Genomic DNA, 26,364 nt, shown 5'->3' with positions numbered 1-26,364 from the left:
TAAAACTCTTAAAGGTATTTTTACCATTTGGTGTAGGACTGGTACTGTTTACTCGAGGACCTGAAACATTATCTGATTGTCTAGGTAAACTTTGAACTCCAGCTGACTTACCTTTTCCTTCTATTTTAGAGGGCACCTCAGCCTTCATTTGTCCCTGAAAATTCTTGTCCCACTTACCTTTATGACCATAGGACTTGGAATAAGGTTTAGAACGAGTGGGGAAATTTTCAGAATGAGCATGACTGTTTTTACTTACCAATTCCCTGCGAGCCAAGAATCGGTCACCTAGATCCAGTGCTTCTGAAAGATTATCTGGGTTTTTGTCCTCCAAATATTCTCTGAGGTCAACAGGGATTGTATTGTACAATTCCTCATGAACCATCAGATCTACTAATTTGTTATAGTCTTTATTAACTCCTTTAGGACAAACCCATTTCTTAAAAAGGAACAGTTTCTCATTCCTAAACTCAGTTAAGGTCTGCCCATCCCGAAATTTTTTATTTCTGAACTTTTGTCTATATTTCTCAGGTATCATTTGGTAGGCAAGCAATATTTCCTCTTTAATCTTATCATAATCAGAAAAATCTTGCCCCTCCAGAGTCTCTACTCTCTGGAATCCTTTACCCACAAGTTGTGTGTGAACTAGGGTAGCCCACTTCTGTTTGGGCCATCCTTGCTCCAGAGCAGTCTTCTCAAAAAAAAAAAAAAATCTATCTGGGTCACTTTCTGTAAACTTAGGGACACAATTTGCAGCTTTAGTTATGTTAAAGTACTGCTCAGGCTCTTGTTCTGAACCTCCTAACCTTTGATGTTCTTCCTCCTTAGCTTTCATTAATTTCATTTCGGCCTCTAGCACAGCTAATTTCAGTCTCATTCTCTCCATTTCCATATCACCTGGAGTAGGTGATCCCTCATCTTCACTGTTACCAGGCATGTTTACTGATGAATTATAACCTTCTTCCCTGAAGCCTAAAACGTTTAAAGACTCATCTTCTGACATAGTTTTTATCTTTAAAAACTTGCTTCCCTCTTACAGTATCAGCGGACAAAGTTTTCCCACAGGCACATAAAATAACACAAATTGAATGTAAACTATGCACATAGCACTTACCATAACCACAACAAAAATGTGTTACTTAACCTTTCTCCCACCTTAGGAGAAAAACAACCTGTAATTTAATATATGAAAACAACACTTCCACTGACACAACCTTGGTAAATCTTCTCTTACCAGAAACATGCAACTGTTATTGCCCCATACCAGTACATATAGTTCAAAGAACGTTTTGAGTTATTTTAGCAGTCAAATAACTCTCCTGGTCAAGCTCCCATGTTACGTTGGTATGTCTTATTACTTTGATAGTAAGGTTCTCACTACATGTTCTAGTGTGGGGTAGCTTTTTACTTAATGGCCTTATCTGTCTAGGGGTAATACTTACATCATGGCTGATCATCTTGAGTGTCTCTGATATCCTTTCACCAGCCCTCTTCACAGGTTCTGTAAACTACTACTATAAAAATATAACTGTATTCTAAACAGATATGTACAGAATTACAGCAATCACATTTTCAAAACAAAAATCTACACACTCCATAGCTGTTCTCCCACATGGTGCACCTCAGCAACTTTGTCTTTCTCACTTCTTGACTAACTCTGGGCTAACCAGTGTTTTGACACACTTTAGTCACCCTGGGTATGGTGGCCACAACTTAAGTTATAAAAACTCACCCCTGGAGCACACATAATACCCCAAAAGAAGATAGAAGAAGGACCCAGAGGTCCTGCCATGTCAACAGAGAGAGAGAGAGAGAGAGGGGGAGAGGGAGGAGCCTAGCTAAGCTCCTCCCACCAAAACAAAAGACTGTTATTATTATTTATTTTTTTATTATCACACTGGCCGATTCCCACCAAGGCAGGGTGGCCCAAAAAAGAAAAACTTTCACCATCATTCACTCCATCACTGTCTTGCCAGAAGGGTGCTTTACACTACAGTTTTTAAACTGCAACATTAACACCCCTCCTTCAGAGTGCAGGCACTGTTGCCAAGCACAATTCTCCAGTTACCACAATTCTACCACACCTTAATTTACTTTTACAAAAAGAAATACAACTTTATAAACTACTTATTTAAATTGTGTGTGTGTCTATAGTATAACCTATTATATTGAGAAAAAAGGCTTGACCCAGCTGCCTCTCAGTCCTAAGGGTGATCAGCCCTTATGACATTTAGAACTGAGTCCCCATCAATTCAATATAATTAGGTATTCCAGAGTAACTGTTACTTATAAATACATGTTGGGTCCTATAGCCTCATAACATTGATAAGCTTATTTCTTTCTAGATGTTCCACCACTCTTCTGTTAATTTTCTCCGTGACTTTGCATACTATACAAGTCAGTGACACTGATCTATAGTTTAGTGCTTCTTGTCTGTCTCCTTTTACATTAAAAAATTGGGGCTACATTTGCTGTCTTCCATACCTCAGGTAATCTCCCTGTTTTGATAGATATGTGGTGTTGTTGTTGTTAGTGTGTGTGTGTGTGTGTGTGTGTGTGTGTGTGTGTGTGTGTGTGTGTGTGTGTGTGTGTGTGTGTGTGTGTGTGTGTTTGTGTGTGTGTGTGTGTGTGTGTGTGTGTGTGTGTGTGTGTGTGTGTGTGTGTGTGTGTGTGTGTGTGTGTGTGTGTGTGTGTGCACGTGTGTGTGTGTGTGTGTGTGTGTGTGTGTGTGCACGTGTGTGTATGTGTGTGTGTGTGTGTGTGTGTGTGTGTGTGTGTGTGTGTGTGTGTGTGTGTGTGTGTGTATGTGTGTGTGTGTGTGTGTGTGTGTGCACGTGTGTGTATGTGTGTGTGTGTGTGTGTGTGCACGTGTGTGTATGTGTGTGTGTGTGTGTGTGTGTGTGTGTGTGTGTGTGTGTGTGTGCGCGCGTGTGTGTGTGTGTGTGTGTGTGTGTGTGTGTGCACGTGTGTGTATGTGTGTGTGTGTGTGTGTGTGTGTGTGTGTGTGTGTGTGTGTGTGTGTGTGTGTTTGTGTGTGTGTGTGTGTGTGTGTGTGCACGTGTGTGTATGTGTGTGTGTGTGTGTGTGTGCACGTGTGTGTATGTGTGTGTGTGTGTGTGTGTGTGTGTGTGTGTGTGTGTGTGTGTGTGTACTCACCTAATTGTACTCACCTAATTGTGGTTGCAGGGGTCGAGACTCAGCTCCTGGCCCCGCCTCTTCACTGATCGCTACTGGATCCTCTCTCTCTCTGCTTCCTGAGCTTTGTCATACCTCTTCTTAAAACTATGTATGGTTCCTGCCTCCACTACTTCACTTGCTAGGCTATTCCACTTGCTGACAACTCTATGACTGAAGAAATACTTCCTAACGTCCCTGTGACTCGTCTGAGTCTTCAGCTTCCAGTTGTGACCCCTTGTCCCTGTGTCCCCTCTCTGGAACATCCTATCTCTGTCCACCTTGTCTATTCCCCGCAGTATCTTGTATGTCGTTATCATGTCTCCCCTGACCCTTCTGTCCTCCAGTGTCGTCAGTCCGATTTCCCTTAACCTTTCCTCGTACGACATTCCCTTGAGCTCTGGGACTAGCCTTGTTGCAAACCTTTGTACTTTCTCTAACTTCTTGACGTGCTTGACCAGGTGTGGGTTCCAGACTGGTGCTGCATACTCCAGTATGGGCCTAACATACACAGTGTACAGTGTCTTGAACGATTCCTTATTGAGGTATCGGAACGCTATTCTCAGGTTTGCCAGGCGCCCGTATGCTGCAGCGGTTATTTGGTTGATGTGTGCCTCCGGTGATGTACTCGGTGTTATGGTCACCCCAAGGTCTTTCTCCCTGAGTGAGGTCTGTAGTCTTTGTCCACCTAGCCTATATTCTGTCTGCGGTCTTCTTTGCCCCTCCCCAATCTTCATGACTTTGCATTTGGCTGGATTGAATTCGAGGAGCCAGTTACTGGACCACATGTCCAGCCTCTCCAGGTCTCTTTGCAGTCCTGCCTCATCCTCGTCCGATTTAATTCTTCTCATCAACTTCACGTCATCTGCGAACAGGGACACTTCAGAGTCTATTCCTTCCATCATGTCGTTCACATATATCAAAAATAGCACTGGTCCTAGAACTGACCCCTGTGGGACCCCGCTCGTAACAGGCGCCCACTGTGATACCTCTTCACGTACCATGACTCGTTGCTGCCTCCCTGTCAGGTATTCCCTTATCCATTGCAGTGCCCTTCCTTTTATGTGTGCCTGATCCTCCAGCTTCTGCACTAATCTCTTGTGGGGAACTGTGTCAAAGGCCTTCCTGCAGTCTAGGAAAACGCAATCTACCCAACCTTCTCTCTCGTGTCTTACTTCTGTTACCTTGTCATAAAACTCCAGGAGGTTTGTGATACAAGATTTGCCTTCCATGAACCCATGCTGGTTTTCATTTATAATCTTGTTCCTTTCCAGGTGTTCGACCACTCTCCTCCTGATAATCTTCTCCATGACTTTGCACACAATACATGTCAGAGACACAGGTCTGTAGTTTAGTGCCTCGTTTCTGTTTCCTTTCTTAAATATGGGGACTACATTAGCTGTCTTCCATTTCTCAGGTAGTTGCCCAGTTTCAAGGGATGTGTTGAAGATTGTGGTTAGAGGCACACACAGCATCTCTGCTCCTTCTCTAAGGACCCATGGGGAGATGTTGTCCGGTCCCATCGCCTTTGAGGTGTCAAGGTCAATTAAGAGCTTCTTCACCTCCTCCTCAGTTGTTCGTATGTCATCCAACACTTGTTGGTATATTCCCTCTTGATGTTCCCTTCTGTGCTGTCTTCCCACAGCCCTTCCTGTCTCTACTGTAAAAACTTCCTTAAATCTCCTGTTCAGCTCCTCACATACCTCCTGATCATTTCTTGTGAGTTCTCCACCTTCTGTCCTTAATCTGATCACCTGGTCTTTGACTGTTGTCTTCCTCCTGATGTGGCTATACAACAGTTTCGGGTCAGTCTTGATTCTCGATGCTATGTCATTTTCATACTGTCGCTGGGCCTCCCTCCTTACCTGTGCGTACTCATTCCTGGCTCTGCGACTGATCTCCCTATTTTCGTGTGTTCTCTGCCTTCTGTACTTTTTCCATTCTCTATTGCACTTTGTTTTTGCCTCCTTACACCGTCGGGTAAACCAGGGGCTTGTTCTGGTCTTCCCGTTGTTACTGTTGCCCTTGGGAATGAACCTTTCCACTGCCTCCTTGCATTTTGTTGCTACATATTCCATCATTTCATTTACTGGCTTTCCTGCCAGTTCTCTGTCCCACTGGACCTCCCGCATGAAGTTCTTCAACCCTATGTAGTCCCCTCTTTTATAGTGTGTGTGTGCGTGTGTGTGTGCGTGTGTGTGTGTGTGTGTGTGTGTGTGTGTGTGTGTGTGTGTGTGTGTGTGTGCACGTGTGTGTTTGTGTGTGTGTGTGTGTGTGCGTGTGCGTGTGCGTGTGTGTGTGTGTGTGTGTGTGTGTGTGTGTGTGTGTGTGTGTGCACGTGTGTGTATGTGTGTGTGTGTGTGTGCGTGTGCGTGTGCGTGTGCGTGTGCGTGTGCGTGTGTGTGTGTGTGTGTGTGTGTGTGTGTGTGTGTGTGTGTGTGTGTGTGTGTGTGTGTGTGCGTGTGTGTGTGTGTGTGTGTGTGTGTGTACTCACCTAGTTGTACTCACCTAGTTGAGGTTGCGGGGGTCGAGTCCGAGCTCCTGGCCCCGCCTCTTCACTGATCGCTACTAGGTCACTCTCCCTGAGCCGTGAGCTTTATCATACCTCTGCTTAAAGCTATGTATGGATCCTGCCTCCACTACATCGCTTCCCAAACTATTCCACTTACTGACTACTCTGTGGCTGAAGAAATACTTCCTAACATCCCTGTGATTCATCTGTGTCTTCAGCTTCCAACTGTGTCCCCTTGTTACTGTGTCCAATCTCTGGAACATCCTGTCTTTGTCCACCTTGTCAATTCCTCTCAGTATTTTGTATGTCGTTATCATGTCCCCCCTATCTCTCCTGTCCTCCAGTGTCGTCAGGTTGATTTCCCTTAGCCTCTCCTCGTAGGACATACCTCTTAGCTCTGGGACTAGTCTTGTTGCAAACCTTTGCACTTTCTCTAGTTTCTTCACGTGCTTGGCTAGGTGTGGGTTCCAAACTGGTGCCGCATACTCCAATATGGGCCTAACGTACACGGTGTACAGGGTCCTGAATGATTCCTTATTAAGATGTCGGAATGCTGTTCTGAGGTTTGCTAGGCGCCCATATGCTGCAGCAGTTATTTGGTTGATGTGCGCTTCAGGAGATGTGCCTGGTGTTATACTCACCCCAAGTGTGTGTGTGTGTGTGTGTGTGTGTGTGTGTGTGTGTGTGTGTGTGTGTGTGTGTGTGTGTGTGTGTGTGTGTGTGTGTGCACGTGTGTGTGTGTGTGTGTGTGTGTGTGTGTGTGTGTACGTGTACTCACCTAGTTGTACTCACCTAGTTGAGGTTGCAGGGGTCGAATCCAAGCTCCTGGCCCCGCCTATTCACTGGTCGCTACTAGGTCACTGTCCCTGAATCGTGAGCTTTATCATACCTCTGCTTAAAGCTTAATTATTATTATAACGGAAAGTATGGGAAGTACCATCAGCCACCCTGCCTCTCTGCTCTCTATCTCAGACTGACCCACCAGTGCCTAGAGAGTGAGCAGTGTTCAAAAACATGCTATGGCCAGCAGCAACGTGAATAACAGTCAGTGATTCACACAGACAGTTGGTAGTGAGTCATCTCTGGCAACTGGTTACTGGTAACTGGTACTACTGAGATGCGTGCATGCGTGTGTGAGTGTGCGTGTGTGTGTGTGCGTGTGTGCGTGTGTGCATGTGTGTGTGTGTGTGTGTGCATGTGTGTGTGTGTGTGTATGTGTGTACTCACCTAATTGTGGTTGCAGGGGTCGGTACTCAGCTCCTGGCTCTGCCTCTTCTCTGACCACCACTGGGTCCTCCCTCTCCCTGCTCCATGAGCTTTATCATTCCTCGTCTAAAAACTATGTATGGTTCCTACCTCTACTACATCACCTGCTAGACTGTTCCACTTCCTAACAATTCTGTGGCTGATGAAATACTTCCTAACATCCCTTTGACTCATCTGAGTCGTCAGCTTCCAGTTGTGACCACTTGTTTCTGTGTCCCATCTCTGGAACATCCTGTCTCTGTCCATCTTGTCTCTTCCACGCAGTATTTTGTATATCGTTATCATGTCTCCCCTGACCCTCCTGTCCTCCAGTGTCGTCAGACCGATTTCCCTTAACCTTTCCTCATAGGGCATTCCCCTTAGCTCTGGAACCAGCCTTGTTGCAAACCTCTGCACTTTCTCTAATTTCTTCGACTCTCAGTCTGGTTAGCGGCTTGCTAAAAACTGAGTCATATTGGGACTTGAGTAGCTCACTCAATTCCTTATTTATTTATTTATTAATTTGAACATGATACAGTGAAGTACAAAGGAATACAGTTATTACAGTGCATCATGCCAAAGCCCCTTGTATGCAGAGCATTATGGGCAGCCTTAAAATTAACTTAAGATTAACTAAGCAATAATATATTCAGTGGTAAAAACATTATGGTAAACAGATAACAATTTAGCACAAACGAGTATTACAAAGACAGGTCATATGGTCATTTACTGTGTTGCTGAGCATTCAGTAGAATGGAGTATTCTGTTAGGTAATGTAATTAAAAAATTGGGTCACAGGTTAGACATTTATGAGATATAATTATGAGAAACATTTACGAGATACAATTTATGAGATACAATTGTGGGTGAGTAAGTGATTTTTGAGAAGAGATTTGAATTTATAAACAGACAGTGTTTCTTTTATATTCACAGGTAATGAATTCCAGATTTTAGGGCCTTTTATGTGCATTGAGTTTTTGCATAGCGTGAGATGGACTCGGGGAACATCAAAGAGTGATCTGTGCCTTGTGTTATGGTCATGCGCTCTGTTGAGGTTGGTAAGAAGACGTTTGAGGGGAGGGTTTATATCAGAGTTAAGTGTTCTATGAATGTAGTAGGTGCAGTAATAAGTATGGATGTTTTGTATGGTGAGTAGGTTTAGTTTTAAATATTGGTGGAGTGTGCTGCCTGTAGTGGAAATTAGTTATTCTGACTGAAGCCTTTTGTTGGGTAATTAATGGTCTGAGATGGTTTATTGTTGTTGAGCCCCATGCACAAATTCCATAGGTGAGATAGGGGTAAATAAGTGAGTGATATAGGGCCAAGAGGGCTGACTGTGGAACATAGTACCGTATCTTCGATATTATTATTATAATCAAAAAGAAGTGCTAAGCCACAAGGGCTATACAGCCGTATCTCCGATAGTATCCCTACGGTCTTGGAATTTTTTTTTGAAATTTGTTGTATATGTGTTTGAAATTTGAGTCCATTATCAAGGTGGATTCCCTCTGTGAGTTTTGTGATAGGTGATCTGTTTATCATTATGTTAAGAGGGACATCTGTAGCTCTGTTACCAAACTGAATGAAGTAGGTTTTGTCAATGTTTAGAGTAAGTTTGTTAATACTCATCCAGGTAGATATTTTCTGTAATTCAGTATTTACAGTATTGGCTAGCGTGACTGGGCTCGGGTGAGAGAAGACGTATGTAGTGTTATCTGCAAATAGTGTGGGTTTGAGTAGTTGCGATGCATTTGGTAGGTCATTTATGTATATGAGAAAGAGAAGAGGGCCTAGGACACTTCCCTGTGGGACACCAACTGTAATTGGCTGTGCTGAAGAGTTTGCCCCGTTTGTGTACACATATTGGCTTCTGTTGCTGAGGTAAGACTTTAGGTAGTTGAGGGAGTGCCCTCTTATACCATAGTGCGACAATTTTATATGGAGCAAGTCACAGTCAACTGTATCAAAAGCTTTACGTAAGTCAATGAAGATCCCCAGTGGGACTTCTTTTTTCTCTATTGTAGTGTATATGTGTTCTAGCATGTGTATAATAGCATCATTAGTATTTTTATTGAGCCTGAACCCAAATTGACAGGGGTTGAGTATGTTGTGGGAGATGAGGTAGGGATAGATTCACTTATGAATTAATTTTTCGAAGATTTTAGAGAGAGGGTGTAAGTTGGATATTGGCCTATAGTTATTCAAGTCTGTTTGGTCTTTTCCTTTATGGATCGGGGTGACTCTCGCTATTTTGAGAACTGTAGGGAAGGTAGAGAATTCTTCTATGGATTTGTTAAAGAGTGTTGCAATGATTGGTGATAGTATTTGTGATGCTTTTTTGTATATAAAGGGTGGTAAGGTTTTTAAATCTCCTGTCTTGTTTTTTAGTGTGTTGATAATAAGGGAGACTTCAGTAGGGTTAGTCGGAGCTAGGAACAGTGTGTTCGGGTATTGCCAGTGAGGTAGTCATTGGGTGAGGTATCTGAGCTTGGGATTTTATTGGCAAGGTTTTTTCCTAGAGTGGAGAAGAAATTATTGAGTCTGTTCATCTGGTTTTGTTAGTTCAATTTCGCTATTTCGTGATATCTTTTTTGTTCCTAGAATTTCTGATAGAATTTCTTGCTGTCATCTGTGTAGGACCCATCTTGTTTAAGTAGGGGCCCAATACTGGATGTTGCTCTCGACTTTGATTTGGCATAAGAAAAGAAATACTTTGGGTTTCCGTTGATTTCATTTATGGCTTTTAGTTCTTCCTGCGATTCCTGACTCCTATAAGATTCTTTTAGCTTAAGTTCGATGTTTGCTATTTCTCTGACCAGTGACTCCCTATGCATTTCAGATATATTGGCCTCTTTTAGCCTCTCTGTTATTATTTTACATCTACTCTTCCTTCTTCTTAATGGAATATGCCTTGAGCATACGTCAAGTGCCACCGAGTTAATCTGTTCTAGGCATAAGTTGGGGTCTGTGTTGCTTAGTCTATCTTCCCAGGTTATATCGTTTAGGACTTGGTTTACTTGGTCCCACTTTATGTTCTTGTTACTGAAGTTGAATTTGGTGAAGGCTCCCTCGTGACTAATCTCATTTTGTCGGTCTGGGGCTCTGCGTATACATGTCTGAACCTCGATTATGTTGTGATCTGAGTATATTGTTTTTGATATGGTGACATTTCGTATGAGATCATCATTGTTACTGAAGATGAGGTCTTGTGTATTCTCCAGTCTAGTAGGCTCTATTATTTGCTGGTTTAAGTTGAATTTTGTGCAGAGATTTAAAAGCTCGTGTGTGTGTGAGTTCTCGTCAGTGCTGCCTCCTGGTGTTATCACTGCAACATTATTTGCTATATTCCTCCATTTTAGGTGCCTCAAGTTGAAATCCCCCAGGAGCAAGATGTTTGGGTCAGGAGCTGGCAGATTTTCCAGACAGTGGTCAATTTTTAACAGCTGTTCCTGGAATTGTTAGGTAAGACACATATGCAACAGTTAGGTATCTTTATTTCGAAACGTTTCTCCTACACAGTAGGCTTCTTCAGTCGAGTACAGAAAAGTTAATAGAAGCAGAAGAGACTTGAAGACGATGTAATCAGTCCATCACCCTTAAAGATACCTAACTGTTGCATATGTGTCTTACCTAACAATCTGTCGGTATTTTATACCATTTTAATGTTCAATCTGTCAGACACTGCAACACAAGGGTATCTTGGTACAGACCTGAAATCAACTTCGACTACCTCTACTAGTGAGAACGGCTGGATTTGAGAGGGACCTGTCCTCCCAACATCTGCGTTCTACTAGTAACCTACGTCTCACCTCCTGGCGCTATATAAGGCTCCATCCTGTCACTTCAACTCCATATTGTTTCAAACTATGGAACAATGCTCTTCTCCAGACTGAGGGACTGACCACCTCAAAACTTTAAGGGTGATGGACTGATTACATCGTCTTCAAGTCTCTTCTGCTTCTATCAACTTTTCTGTACTCGACTGAAGAAGCCTACTGTGTAGGCGAAACGTTTCGAAATAAAGATACCTAACTGTTGCATATGTTTACCTGGAGTTTACCTGGAGAGAGTTCCGGGGGTCAACGCCCCCGCGGCCCGGTCTGTGACCAGGCCTCCTGGTGGATCAGAGCCTGATCAACCAGGCTATTGCTGCCGGCTGCACGCAAACCAACGTACGAGCCACAGCCCGGCTGATCCGGAACTGACTTTAGGTGCCTGTCCAGTGCCAGCTTGAAGACTGCCAGGGGTCTGTTGGTAATCCCCCTTATGTGTGCTGGGAGCAGTTGAACAGTCTCGGGCCCCTGACACTTATTGTATGGTCTCTTAACGTGCTAGTGACACCCCTGCTTTTCATTGGGGGGATGGTGCATCGTCTGCCAAGTCTTTTGCTTTCGTAGTGAGTGATTTTCGTGTGCAAGTTCGGTACTAGTCCCTCTAGGATTTTCCAGGTGTATATAATCATGTATCTCTCCCTCCTGCATTCCAGGGAATACAGGTTTAGGAACCTCAAGCGCTCCCAATAATTGAGGTGTTTTATCTCCGTTATGCGCGCCGTGAAAGTTCTCTGTACATTTTCTAGGTCGGCAATTTCACCTGCCTTGAAAGGTGCGGTTAGTGTGCAGCAATATTCCAGCCTAGATAGAACAAGTGACCTGAAGAGTGTCATCATGGGCTTGGCCTCCCTAGTTTTGAAGGTTCTCATTATCCATCCTGTCATTTTTCTAGCAGATGCGATTGATACAATGTTATGGTCCTTGAAGGTGAGATCCTCCGACATGATCACTCCCAGGTCTTTGACGTTGGTGTTTCGCTCTATTTTGTGGCCAGAATTTGTTTTGTACTCTGATGAAGATTTAATTTCCTCATGTTTACCATATCTGAGTAATTGAAATTTCTCATCGTTGAACTTCATATTGTTTTCTGCAGCCCGCTGAAAGATTTGGTTGATGTCCGCCTGGAGCCTTGCAGTGTCTGCAATGGAAGACACTGTCATGCAGATTCGGGTGTCATCTGCAAAGGAAGACACGGTGCTGTGGCTGACATCCTTGTCTATGTCGGATATGAGGATGAGGAACAAGATGGGAGCGAGTACTGTGCCTTGTGGAACAGAACTTTTCACCGTAGCTGCCTCGGACTTTACTCTGTTGACGACTACTCTGTGTTCTGTTAGTGAGGAAATTATAGATCCATCGACCGACTTTTCCTGTTATTCCTTTAGCACGCATTTTGTGCGCTATTACGCCATGGTCACACTTGTCGAAGGCTTTTGCAAAGTCTGTATATATTACATCTGCATTCTTTTTGTCTTCTAGTGCATTTAGGACCTTGTCGTAGTGATCCAATAGTTGAGACAGACAGGAGCGACCTGTTCTAAACCCATGTTGCCCTGGGTTGTGTAACTGATGGGTTTCTAGATGGGTGGTGATCTTGCTTCTTAGGACCCTTTCAAAGATTTTTATGATATGGGATGTTAGTGCTATTGGTCTGTAGTTCTTTGCTGTTGCTTTACTGCCCCCTTTGTGGAGTGGGGCTATGTCTGTTGTTTTTAGTAACTGTGGGACGACCCCCGTGTCCATGCTCCCTCTCCATAGGATGGAAAAGGCTCGTGATAGGGGCTTCTTGCAGTTCTTGATGAACACAGAGTTCCATGAGTCTGGCCCTGGGGCAGAGTGCATGGGCATGTCATTTATCGCCTGTTCGAAGTCATTTGGCGTCAGGATAACATCGGATAGGCTTGTGTTAATCAAATTTTGTGGCTCTCTCATAAAAAATTCATTTTGATCTTCGACTCTCAGTCTGGTTAGCGGCTTGCTAAAAACTGAGTCATATTGGGACTTGAGTAGCTCACTCATTTCCTTGCTGTCATCTGTGTAGGACCCATCTTGTTTAAGTAGGGGCCCAATACTGGACGTTGTTCTCGATTTTGATTTGGCATAGGAGAAGAAATACTTTGGGTTTCTTTCGATTTCATTTATGGCTTTTAGTTCTTCCCGCGATTCCTGACTCCTAAAGGATTCTTTTAGCTTAAGTTCGATGCTTGCTATTTCTCTGACCAGTGTCTCCCTACGCATTTCAGATATATTGACCTCTTTTAGCCGCTCTGTTATTCTTTTCCGTCGCCTGTAAAGGGAGTGCCTGTCTCTTTCTGTTTTACATCTACTCCTCCTTTTTCTTAGAGGAATAAGCCTTGTGCATAAATCGAGTGCCACCGAGTTAATCTGTTCTAGGCATAAGTTGGGGTCTGTGTTGCTTAGTATATCTTCCCAGCTTATATCGGTTAGGACTTGGTTTACTTGGTCCCACTTTATGTTTTTGTTATTGAAGTTGAATTTGGTGAATGCTCCCTCGTGACTAATCTCATTATGTCGGTCTGGGGCTCCACGCATACATGACTGAACCTCAATTATGTTGCGATCTGAGTATATTGTTTTTGATATGGTGACATTTCTTATCAGATCATCATTGTTAGTGAAGATGAGGTCTAGTGTATTCTCCAGTCTAGTAGGCTCTATTATTTGCTGGTTTAAATTGAATTTTGTGCAGAGATTTAAAAGCTCGCGTGAGTGTGAGTTTTCATCAGAGCTGCCTCCTGGTGTTATTACTGCAACAATATTATTTGCTATATTCCTCCATTTTAGGTGCCTTAAGTTGAAATCCCCCAGGAGCAAGATGTTGGGTGTAGGAGCTGGAAGGTTTTCCAGACAGTGGTCAATTTTTAACAGCTGTTCCTGGAATTGCTGGGATGTTGCATCCGGAGGCTTGTAGACTACCACAATGACTAGGTTTTACCTAACAATCTGTCGGTATTTTATACCATTTTAATGTTCCTGGAATTGCTGGGACATTGCATCTGGAAGCTTGTAGACTACCACAATGACTTCAGGAGATGTGCTTCGTGTTATACTCACCCCAAGATCTTTTTCCTTGAGTGAGGTTTGTAGTCTCTGGCTCCCTAGACTCTATTCCGTCTGCGGTCTTCTTTGCCCTTCCCCAATCTTCATGACTTTGCACTTGGTGGGGTTGAACTACAGGAGCCAATTGCTGGACCAGGTCTGCAGCCTGTCCAGATCCCTTTGTAGTTATGCCTGGTCTTTGATTGAATGAATTTTTCTCATCAACTTCACGTCATCTGCAAACAGGGACACTTCGGAGCCTATTCCTTCCGTCGTGTCGTTCACAAATACCAGAAACAGCACTGGTCCTAGGACTGACCCCTGTGGGACCCCGCTGGTCACAGGTGACCACTCTGACACCTCGCCACATACCACGACTCGCTGCTGTCTTCCTGATGAGTATTCCCTGATCCATTGTAGTGCCTTCCCTGCTATCCCTGCTTGGTCCTCCAATTTTTGCACAAATCTATTGTGTGGAACAGTGTCAAACACCTTCTTGAAGTCTAAGAAAATGAAATCCACCCACCCCTCTCTCTTTCTTACTGCTGTCACCATGTCGTAGAACTCCAGTAGGTTTGTGACAAATGATTTCCCATCCCTGAAACCATGTTGGCTGCTGTTAATGAGATCATTCCTTTCTAGGTGTTCCACCACTCTTCTCCTGATAATCTTCTCCATGACTTTGCATACTATACATGTCAGTGACACTGGACTGTAGTTTAGTGCTTCATGTCTGTCTCCTTTTTTAACCCTTTGACTGTCGCGGCCGTATATATACGTCTTAATAGGTACAGTGTTTGACGTATATATACTCATAAATTCTAGCGGCTTCAAATCAAGCAGGAGAAAGCTGGTAGGCCCACATGTGAGAGAATGGGTCTTGTGTGGTCAGTGTGCACCATATAAAAAAATCCTGGAGCACGCAGTGCATAATGAGAAAAAAAAACTCTGACCGTTTTTTTTTTAATTAAAATGCCGACTTCGTGGTCTATTTTCGTATAGTATTTATGGTTGTATTCTCGTTTTCTTGATCTCATTTGATAGAATGGAAAACATATTATAGAAATAGAGGTGATTTTTATTGATTTTACTATAAAAAGAGCCTAGAAATGGAGCTCAAAGTAGGGGAAATGTTTGATTTTTGCCAATGTTCAAAAGTAAGTAAATGATGCCATTGTCCAATAAATGTCCAACTAGCCATTCTAATATGCAGTCATGAATGGGTTGATGTTATTTATACAATTATTACAGTATTGCAGTAGTCTGCATAATAGTATGTCTTCTATTTTTTGTTTGAATAAAAATTCAAAATAGAAAGCAAGAGTAATATCAGGGGGGCCTGGAGACGTGACTGATGAACAAAGAAAATGTTATTTTAGAGCCAGGAATGTCTGCATTGTTCATTCTGGACCTTATTTTGAAATTGTCATATTTTTTTAGTTTTTGTGAAATTGGCCAAATTGCAAATTTCTGACCACATTATTAGGTAGTTGAAATCGGTAAATGGGCAGTTTCTTGTACTTAATCGATAGAAAAAATTGAGTTTTAAAGAAATAGCTATGAGTTTGGGCGACTGGAACAATGGAATTAGCCGAAAATAGGGCTCAAAGTGGGCGAAATCGCCGATTTGTAAACAGCGCCGAGGTCGCTAACTTTGCGAGAGCATAATTCCCTCAGTTTTCCATCAAATTTCGTTTTTTTGGTGTCATTACAATCGGGAAAAGATTCTCTATCATTTCATAAGAAAAAATAATTTTCTTTTTTTTAAATTTTGCGACACCAGGAGACACCTCAGGATCGGGGGTTGCGACAGTCAAAGGGGTAAAGACTGGGACTACATTTGCTGTCTTCCATGCCTCAGGCAATCTCCCCGTTTTGATGTATTGAATATTGTTGTTAGGGGTACACATAGCACCTCTGCTCCCTCTCTCAGGACCCATGGAAAGATGTTTTCCAGCCCCATTGCCTTTCAGGTATCTAGCTCACTCAGAAGCCTCTTCACTTCTTCCTCGGTTGTGTGTACTGTGTCCAGCACTTGGTGGCGTACCCTACCTCTCCGTCTTTCTGAAGCCCCTTCTGTCTCCTCTGTGAACATTTCTTTGAATCTCTTGTTTCTTCACATACTTCACAGTCATTTCTTGTTGTCTCTCCTCCTTCCTTCCTTAGCCTGATTACCTTGACTGTGTGTGTGTGTGTGTGTGTGTGTGTGTGTGTGTGTGTGTGTGTGATAGAGTGCGTAGCATTTTGGAAAGAGAAATAAAATTCATATCATGTGGATGAAGACTTCAATTGTTTTAGGACTAACCTTAAATGTTTATTAAAGTTAATTTTATTATCCTGATGAAAAAAAATGTTCACCATCATTAGATTTCATTTCTTGAAAATGCTGTAATAATGTTTAAGCAGAGGTAAATAAAACCTTTGCAAAAACAATTACTATTATTAGCAAATAAAATGAACAGAGTAGAGTATTTTCTACTCTACTCTGTTCAAGTATTTTCAGTAACACTGAATACAAAGAGGAAACCAATCAGTAAAATAATGGGTTAACTTAAAACTGAGATTCATCCATTGCCCAAAGCAAATCTTATGATAATTTTAATTTTTAACTTTATTTTACTTCAGATTGATGATAGTCTTCATGCTTGGATTTACCATGGTGTACTTACTGTTGTACTACGCTGGCCTCGTCGCCTTTGCCAGCTACTGGGACTGTGACCCACTCACCTCAGGCAGGATAAAGAAACCTGACCAAATCATCCCATTCTTAGTGACCAATAAATTGAGTCACTTGACAGGAGTGGCAGGCGTCTTTGTCGCTGCTGTATACAGTGGTGTTCTCAGGTGGGTCCTAAGTATCTCTGAAGGGGGGTAAGAGGTTTTCCGTTTTTTTTCCTTCCTCCAACTTATCGTTAATTCTTTGCTCATAACTCTAGAAGGCGTCATCCTATTGGCTTCACTATTTCAAAGATTGTGCACGATCACCAGGGCAAGATTCATGGAACAACTTGCATGTGCTGGTGTTGAATGTAAAGTAAAAGGACACAAGTGCAACTAATGTGACATTTATTGTGGCAACGTTTCGCTCTCCAGGAGCTTTATCAAGCCATTACAAACAATACATGGACACAGAGGGTATATAAAGGCTCAGAGTGAGGTGAATACTAGTGAGGTATCATTTCGATGTTCACTAGTGGTAGTAGTAGTAGTAGTAGTAGTGGTAGTGACAAAAGTAATACAATATGGTAGAGCAATTAATTCGTACATGAGTAAAAGGATATAAAAGCTATTACTTGGGTAACATAAAAATAGGTTGGACAAATATAGACTGGAAAGAGGCAGCTTGTTTCAGTGTTCACTCTCTGTAATGTGCTTTGTGTAGTATAACAGGAGAGACTATGTGATGGCAGGGTTTACTGTTTTCAGGAGGATTCTTGCTAAGACTTCGGAGATGGTGAAGCTGCCGTTGTTTTGTTTAATTGTATTCGAAACAGCGATCAGTGCTGATTCGAGGCACTTGCGTCTGCGGAAATTAGTTTCTTTGATCACTAATTGGGCGTCTCTGAATTTCATGAGATGATTGGTGGAATTTCGGTGTTGTACACAGGCGTTGTTCAGGTTATCGTTCCTACATGCGTAAATGTGTTCATTGAGGCGGGTGTCGAGGTTTCTTGCTGTTTCACCTACGTAAATCTTGTCACAGCCTCCGCAGGGTATAGTGTAAACTCCTGCATTGACTGGTTCGTGGTGCTTGGATTTTGTCCTGGTTAGATCCTTTATTGAAGTGCTAGAAGCGATGGCGACTCTGGTGTTAGCTTGTGAAAGTACTTTTGAGACGTTCAGTGCAACCTGACTGTTGGGAAGAATTATAACTTTGCTGGGAGTGGTGTTGATGCGTGGAGAATTTATAATCTGAAGAGCTCTTTTCTTGCAGTCTTTGATGAAAAAAGGAGGAAAATGTAACTCTGTGAATGTTTGGTGAATGTATGTACACTCCTCGTCAAGAAACTCAGGACTGAGTGGCTTTATCAATACAGATTCTAGGACATAATAGGAAGACAGTAGAACTATATACAAAAGCCACTGGATGGCGAAACGTCTACAATAAACATATCCAGATGTTGCACATGTGTCTTAACTTTCATATTGTCGGTATTTTATACCTTTCTTGCACAAACTCAGGACTACAAATTCGGTATGCTCTTAGGAAAAACCCGATAATGATGCCTCTTTTGGTCTTGGTATCTTGACTGGAATAGAAGTGTGTGAGATCATTTTTATTGGTGGGTTTTCGATAAACTTGAAATCTTAGGTTGTTGTCTACTTTGTGAATGAGGACGTCGAGGAAAGGTAGCTTGTCATTGGACTCTTCTTCTAGTGTAAACTGGATCGCCGGTTCAACTGCGTTGAGCCTTGCCTGAAGATCCCGTACATCAAAACGTTTTGGAGTTATTACGAGGACATCGTCCACGTAACGTAACCAAGTGACGCTTGAAGGGATGATGTTGGCGAAGTGTTCGGACTCTAGGTGTTCCATGTATAAGTTGGCTAGGACGGCACTGATGGGGGACCCCATTCCCATGCCGTAGGTCTGTTTGTAGAGCTTGTTATTGAAAGAAAAACAGTTGAAATTAACACAGAGTTCAATTAAGTCAACAAAATCTCCGGGAGGTAGAGGAAGATTAAGGTCCTGATTGACTTTACGTCGTAGAACCTCGATGGCTTTTTTGGTAGGTACTTTTGTGAAGAGGGAAGTCACATCCAAACTGCTTAGTTTCTTGTTACGGATGGAGAGGTTACGGATGCGGTTGAGAAGGTCACCTGAGTGTTTAAGATGAGCGGGGCTGATGGTCCCCAGAAGGCAGGAAAGATGTTTGGCAAGAACTCCGGCTAGTTTGTGTGGAGCACTGCCTATTCCTGACGTGATTGGTCTGAGAGGAATATTGTGTTTATGGGTCTTGGGTAAACCATACATGTGTGCTGGTTTAAGGATGCTTGGTAACAAGTACAGAAGTTTCTTCCCTTCTCTAGTGCGTTTGAGTATTTGTCTGGTTTTGTATAGAAAATCTTTGGTGAGCGTCTCCCATGATGGGTTCGTATGTAGATTGATCATTCAAAAGGTCCATCATTTTAGTGTTGTAGTCACTGGTGTTGAGGATGACGACTCCACCTCCTTTGTCGGCGGTGGTGACGATAATGTTGGGGTCGTTGGCGAGGTTCTTAAGGGCAGTGATGTATCGTCTAGGAAGATTATAAGTAGAAGGTTCACATAAAGCTGCAGTGAGAAGGCCCTGTATATAACCCTTCTGGAAGTTGCTGTCACTGTGTCTATGGTTCCTGGTAACTAGATTTAGTTGATAGTTAGGTTTGCGTATGTTGGTGGTAAATTTGAGTCCCAGACTCAGTGCTTGTTTTTCGTAGTCGGTTAAGGTGCGTGACGATAAGTTGTTTATCAGGGATTCACGTCCCATTTCCTTCCATCGACTGTTAGAGCAGAGGTACTGAAGTTTGCGATTGAGTTTGATCTTCTGTTGGAGGTTAGCTGTGGTGACTGTGCTGAGAATATGTTGGTCAATCTGAAGATTGGCCCTCATATTCCTTGCAGTTTCAAAGGTTTCCTTAGCGATGTTAGAAAGTTCTTCGGCACATTCAGTTAAGTAAGCTTGGGTAGCTGGAGAGAAGGGGTGCTTGGAGTTGGAAAGTTGTGCAGGAGTAGACTTAGGGATCACCTTCTCTGCCAGGCAATCTTGTAGGAAGTTGTGTCTGTTACGATAGCTGTGAGCACTTTTGTCACTACTACTACTACTACTACTACTACTACTACTACTTCTACCACTAGTGAACATCGAAATGGTACCTCACTAGTATTCACCTCACTCTGAGCCTTTATATACCCTCTGTGTCCATGTATTGTTTGTAATGGCTTGATAAAGCTCCTGGAGAGCGAAACGTTGCCACAATAAATGTCACATTAGTTGCACTTGTGTCCTTTTACTTTACATAATATTACTGTCACGAGGGACATGGTTATTAAACAGATAGACAAACTGAAACAAAATAAGTCCCTGGGACCCGATGAGTTGTTTTCAAGGGTACTTAAGGAATGCAAGATGGAGCTTAGTCAGCCATTAACGAGTGTATTCAATGCGTCCATCCTTACCAGTGTTGTGCCAGAGTTGTGGAAAATGGCCATGGTTCCTATATTCAAATCAGGGGATAAGTCCACTCCTTCAAATTACCGTCCAATAAGCCTGACATCTATAGTGGGCAAGTTATTAGAATCAATTATAGCTGACATTATCAGAAGTCACCTTGAAGAGCATAACTTGATAAATGAATCTCAGCATGGATTCATAAGAACATAAGAACATAAGAAAGGAGGAACACTGCAGCAGGCCTGTTGGCCCATACTAGGCAGGTCCTTTACAATTCATCCCACTAACAAACATTTGACCAACCCAATTTTCAATGCTACCCAAGAAATAAGCTCTGATGTGCAGGTCCCACTCAAATCCAACCCCTCCCACTCATGTACTTATCCAACCTAAATTTGAAACTACCCAAAGTCCTAGCCTCAATAACCCAACTAGGTAGACTGTTCCACTCATCAACTACCCTATTTCCAAACCAATACTTTCCTATGTCCTTTCTAAATCTAAACTTATCTAATTTAAATCCATTACTGCGGGTTCTCTCTTGGAGAGATATCCTCAAGACCTTGTTAATATCCCCTTTATTAATACCTATCTTCCACTTATACACTTCGATCAGGTCTCCCCTCATTCTTCGTCTAACAAGTGAATGTAACTTAAGAGTCTTCAATCTTTCTTCATAAGGAAGATTTCTAATGCTATGTATTAATTTAGTCATCCTACGCTGAATGTTTTCTAACGAATTTATGTCCATTCTGTAATATGGAGACCAGAATTGAGCTGCATAATCTAGGTGAGGCCTTACTAATGATGTATAAAGCTGCAGTATGACCTCTGGACTTCTGTTGCTTACACTTCTTGATATAAATCCCAGTAATCTATTTGCCTTATTACGTACGCTTAGGCATTGCTGTCTTGGTTTAAGGTTGCTGCTTACCATAACCCCCAAGTCCTTTTCGCAATCTGTATGGCTAAGTTCTACATTATTTAACTTATAAGTGCTAGGGTTATGGACACTTCCGAGCTTCAGAACCTTGCATTTATCTACATTGAACTGCATCTGCCACTTTTCTGACCAAGAGTAGAGTTTGTCTAAATCCTCCTGAAGTTCCCTAACATCTACGTTTGAATCAATTATCCTACCTATCTTCGTGTCATCGGCGAATTTGCTCATATCACTAGTAATTCCTTCATCAAGATCATTGATATATATTATAAACAACAACGGGCCCAAGACTGATCCCTGTGGAACGCCACTTGTTACTGATCCCCACTCGGATTTAACCCCATTTATGGACACTCTCTGCTTCCTGTCTGTGAGCCATGATTCGATCCACGAGAGCACTCTTCCCCCAATGCCATGAGCTGCTACTTTCTTCAACAGTCTTTGGTGCGGAACTCTATCAAATGCCTTACTAAAATCTAAGTAAATAATATCAAATTCTTTATCGTGGTCAACAGCCTCAAAAGCTTTACTGAAAAAAGTTAATAAATTAGTTAGACAAGACCGGCCTCTTGTGAATCCATGCTGAGTATCATTAATCAAGCTATGCTTATCGAGATGGCTTCTTATAATTTGAGCTATAATTGACTCTAGTAATTTGCCTACAATTGAGGTCAGGCTTATTGGGCGGTAATTTGACGGTAACGACTTGTCCCCTGTTTTAAAAATAGGAATTACATTAGCCATCTTCCACATATCAGACACTACACCTGTTTGAAGAGATAAATTAAAAATATTAGTTAATGGTTCACAGACTTCCATTTTGCATTCCTTTAGAACCCTTGAAAAAACCTCATCAGGACCCGGTGACTTATTTTGCTTCAGTCGGTCTATCTGCTTCACAACCATTTCACTAGTGACTATGATGTTACATAATTTATCTTCTTCTGGCCCACTATAAAAATTAATTACCGGAACACTACTAGTGTCTTCCTGTGTAAAAACCGAGAGAAAATAATTATTTAAAATCGAGCACATTTCATTCTCTTTGTCAGTAAGATGCCCATAGTTATTTTTAAGGGGACCTATCTTATCTCTGACTTTTGTTCTATATACCTGGAAAAAACTTTTTGGGTTAGTTTTAGAGTCCCTAGCAACTTTAATTTCATAGTCCCTTTTAGCTTTTCTTATCCCCTTTTTAATGTCCCTCTTAGTGTCAATATACTGATTCATAAGATGACCCTCGCCTCTTCTGATACGCCTATAAATTCCTTTCTTATGCCCTAGTAGATATTTCAGCCTATTATTCATCCATTTTGGGTCATTTCTATTTGATCTAATTTCTTTATAAGGGATAAATGTTCTTTGAGCAGCATGTACTGTGTTCAGAAAACTGTCATATTGATAGCTCTCTTCGTTACCCCAGTCAACAGATGATAAGTGTTCTCTAAGCCCATCGTAATCTGCTAAGCGAAAATCTGGGACTGTTACTGAGTTATCCCTACTATCATACTTCCATTCAATTCTAAATGTAATTGATTTGTGGTCGCTAGCACCCAGTTCTTCTGAAACTTCTAAATTATTAACAAGGGATTCATTGTTTGCCAGAACTAAGTCAAGCAGGTTATTACCCCTTGTAGGTTCTGTCACAAACTGCTTCAGAAAACAATCCTGAACTACTTCTAAGAAGTCGTATGATTCTAAATTCCCAGTCAAGAAATTCCAATCAATATGACTAAAGTTAAAGTCTCCTAGAATTACTACATTATCGTGCCTTGTGGCCCTAACAATTTCCTCCCATAGTAGTCTTCCCTGGTCCCTATCTAAATTTGGGGGACGGTATATCACACCTAAAGTTAATTTTTCATGCCCCTCTGAAAATTCTATCCAAACAGACTCTGTATGTGTTACTTCAGACTTAATACCCGTTTTAATGCAACAGTTCAAGCGATCTCGGACATACAATGCCACCCCACCCCCCTTCCCGATACTTCTATCTACTTGGAACAATTTGAAACCCTGAATGTGACATTCTGCAGGCATGTCCCGACTTTTTGAATTAAACCACGTCTCAGTAATGGCAAATACATCTATGTTACCTGCACTAGCAACTAGTCTCAACTCGTCCATCTTATTCCTAGCACTGCGACTATTTGTGTAATATATACTTAAGGACCCTCCTTTCTCTTTATCATTCCTGCTCCTTTCTGTTATTCCACTAAACCTATTACTGTCCTTGTCAATTAGTGCCACTGGCCTTCCGATATCCACCTCATTTTGCCTATTACTAGTTCTCCTAGTACTCATATTACTACCCTGAGACTTCACAGTTTTCCCGCAGAGACCCATACCACTAACTATTCCTAGTTTAAAGACCTAACAGCTCCCTCCACTGCGTTGGCCAGTGCTCCCACCCCACACCTAGACAAGTGAACCCCATCCCTGGCATACATGTCATTTCTGCCATAGAAGAGGTCCCAGTTGTCAATGAATGTTACCGCATTTTCCTTACAGTATTTGTCCAGCCAGCAATTGACACCAATTGCTCTGGACAACCATTCATTTCCAACTCCTCTCCTTGGCAAAATGCTACATATGACAGGTTTCCCACCCTTCTTCCTAATTATCTCTATTGCTGACCTATACCTGCTAATCAGGTCCTCACTCCTACGTCTGCCAACATCGTTGCCTCCAGCACTGAGACAGATAATAGGATTGCTCCCATTACCTCTCATGATGTCATCCAGACGGCTAACAATATCCTTCATCCCAGCCCCAGGAAAACACACTCTCTGCCTCCTACTCCTATCCTTCAAACAGAATGCCCTATCCATGTACCTAATCTGACTATCCCCAACAACGACAATGTTTTTACCTTCCTTGGCGTCGTCCGTAGTGATGCTCCGAGTAGTCGACTCACATTCGCCAGGTAGCATTACACCACTTGTAGAATTCGTCATGACGTTCTCGATGGTCTTCGTTGGGGTTTCTAGGGATGTCTCACTCACGTCTGCCAATGCTTCCTTGGTGCTCGTTGTGGCATTCCCAGTAGAACACTCACATTCGTCAGGTAGCACCGAGAATGAGTTGGAAGTTTCCACGGCAGTCTTCTGGTTTCTCGTTGTTTCTGCCTCTCCAACCGTTTTCTTAATCTTCAGCTTGGTTCCATGTTGCCCGGCCACTGACCAAGCTCCCCTCTTAACCTGGGGACTCACAACAGGAGGATTACTACGAATCCTCTTGTTCTCCTCCGTTAATCGCCGTATTTCCAGTTTAGCAACTCTGAGTTCTTCTCTCAGCTGCTGGTAAAGCTGCTCAAGAGAGGGCATCCTGGTTCAGATTCACAGAGAGCACACAAACAGGTCTTCACAGAGCTAAGTACACGTCACCACTCAAACTAAGTACACGTCACCACTGAGCTAAGTACACGTCACCACTGAGCTAAGTACACGTCACCACTGAAGTAGAGCTTGGTCATACAGAATGTGAAAAAGACTTGGGAATCATGGTAAGCAGAAATCTAAAGCCAAGACAGCAGTGCCTTAATGTGCGCAACAAGGCCAACAGATTACTTGGATTTATCTCAAGAAGTATAAGTAACAGAAGTGCAAAAGTTATTTTACAGCTCTATACATCACTAGTGAGGCCTCATTTAGATTATGCTGCTCAGTTTTGGTCCCCTTACTACAGGATGGACATAGACTCATTAGAGAACATACAGAGAAGAATGACTAAAATGATTTACTGTGTAAGGAATCTCCCGTATGAAGATAGACTTAAAGCCTTAAATCTCCACTCTCTGGAGAGGCGTAGAATGAGGGGAGATATCATTGAAGTGTATAAGTGGATGACGGGCATAAACAAGGGAGACATTAATAAAGTACTGAGGGTGTCGAACCAGGTAAGAACCAGGAATAATGGATTTAAGTTGGATAAATTTAGATTTAGAAAGGACATAGGTAAGTACTGGTTTTCTAACAGAGTTGTAGATGCGTGGAACAGTCTTCCCAGTGGGGTGATAGAGGCTAGGACCTTGGATAGCTTTAAGAAGAGACTGGACAAATATATGAGTGCTAGGGGCTGGGTTTGATTGGTGTCAAGGGGTACGGGAGTTATTTCTTGAGTAGCTTTAGGTAGATGTCGTTTTGATAAGGACCTGCCTCGTATGGGCCAGTAGGCCTTCTGCAGTGTTCCTACATTCTTATGTTCTTATGTTCTTATGAACAGGAGAGGGCCTAAAACTGATCCTTGTGGAACGCCACTAGTGACTAATCCCCATTCAGATTTCACTCCATTAATGGTAATGGTAACTCTCTGCTTTCTATTGGTAAGCCATGCCTCAATCCATGCTAGAACTTTACCTCCTATACCATGAGCTGCCACTTTTCTTAAGAGTCTCTTGTGAGGTACTCTGTCGAAGGCTTTACTAAAATCCAAATAAACAATATAAGAACATAAGAATGTAGGAACACTGCAGAAGGCCTACTGGCCCATACGAGGCAGGTCCTTTACAATTCATCCCACTAACAAACATTTGACCAACCCAATTTTCAATGCTACCCAAAAAATAAGCTCTGATGTGCAAGTCCCACTCAAATCCAACCCCTCCCACTCATGTACTTATCCAACCTAAATTTGAAACTACCCAAAGTCCTAGCCTCAATAACCCAACTAGGTAGACTGTTCCACTCATCAACTACCCTATTTCCAAACCAATACTTTCCTATGTCCTTTCTAAATCTAAACTTATCTAATTTAAATCCATTACTGCGGGTTCTCTCTTGGAGAGATATCCTCAAGACCTTGTTAATATCCCCTTTATTAATACCTATCTTCCACTTATACACTTCGATCAGGTCTCCCCTCATTCTTCGTCTAACAAGTGAATGTAACTTAAGAGTCTTCAATCTTTCTTCATAAGGAAGATTTCTAATGCTATGTATTAATTTAGTCATCCTACGCTGAATATTTTCTAACGCATTTATGTCCATTCTGTAATATGGAGACCAGAATTGAGCTGCATAATCTAGGTGAGGCCTTACTAATGATGTATAAAGCTGCAGTATGACCTCTGGACTTCTGTTGCTTACACTTCTTGATATAAATCCCAGTAATCTATTTGCCTTATTACGTAGGCATAGGCATTGCTGTCTTGGTTTAAGGTTGCTGCTTACCATAACCCCCAAGTCCTTTTCGCAATCTGTATGGCTAAGTTCTACATTATTTAACTTATAAGTGCTAGGGTTATGGACACTTCCGAGCTTCAGAACCTTGCATTTATCTACATTGAACTGCATCTGCCACTTTTCTGACCAAGAGTAGAGTTTGTCTAAATCCTCCTGAAGTTCCCTAACATCTACGTTTGAATCAATTATCCTACCTATCTTCGTGTCATCGGCGAATTTGCTCATATCACTAGTAATTCCTTCATCAAGATCATTGATATAT

The 26,364-nt window shown here is 42.3% G+C and overlaps 1 protein-coding gene across 1 annotated transcript in view; it reads left to right on the top strand.

Moving 5' to 3' along the window:
- The window catches only part of LOC128697069 (sodium-coupled monocarboxylate transporter 2-like), a 228,589-nt gene that overhangs the window by 201,903 nt on the left and 322 nt on the right, over positions 1-26,364 (top strand). The window contains exons 7-8 of the mRNA XM_070095085.1: positions 16,447-16,665; positions 21,082-21,088. Coding sequence (XP_069951186.1) covers positions 16,447-16,665; positions 21,082-21,088 — 226 coding nt within the window. The remainder of the gene's footprint in view (positions 1-16,446; positions 16,666-21,081; positions 21,089-26,364) is intronic.

The sequence above is a fragment of the Cherax quadricarinatus genome, chromosome 49 (assembly GCF_038502225.1).
Source record: "Cherax quadricarinatus isolate ZL_2023a chromosome 49, ASM3850222v1, whole genome shotgun sequence".
Classification (NCBI taxonomy): Eukaryota; Metazoa; Arthropoda; class Malacostraca; order Decapoda; family Parastacidae; genus Cherax; species Cherax quadricarinatus.
Note: the sequence above shows the minus strand (reverse complement) of the source record. Positions and strands in the feature narration are given on the sequence as shown.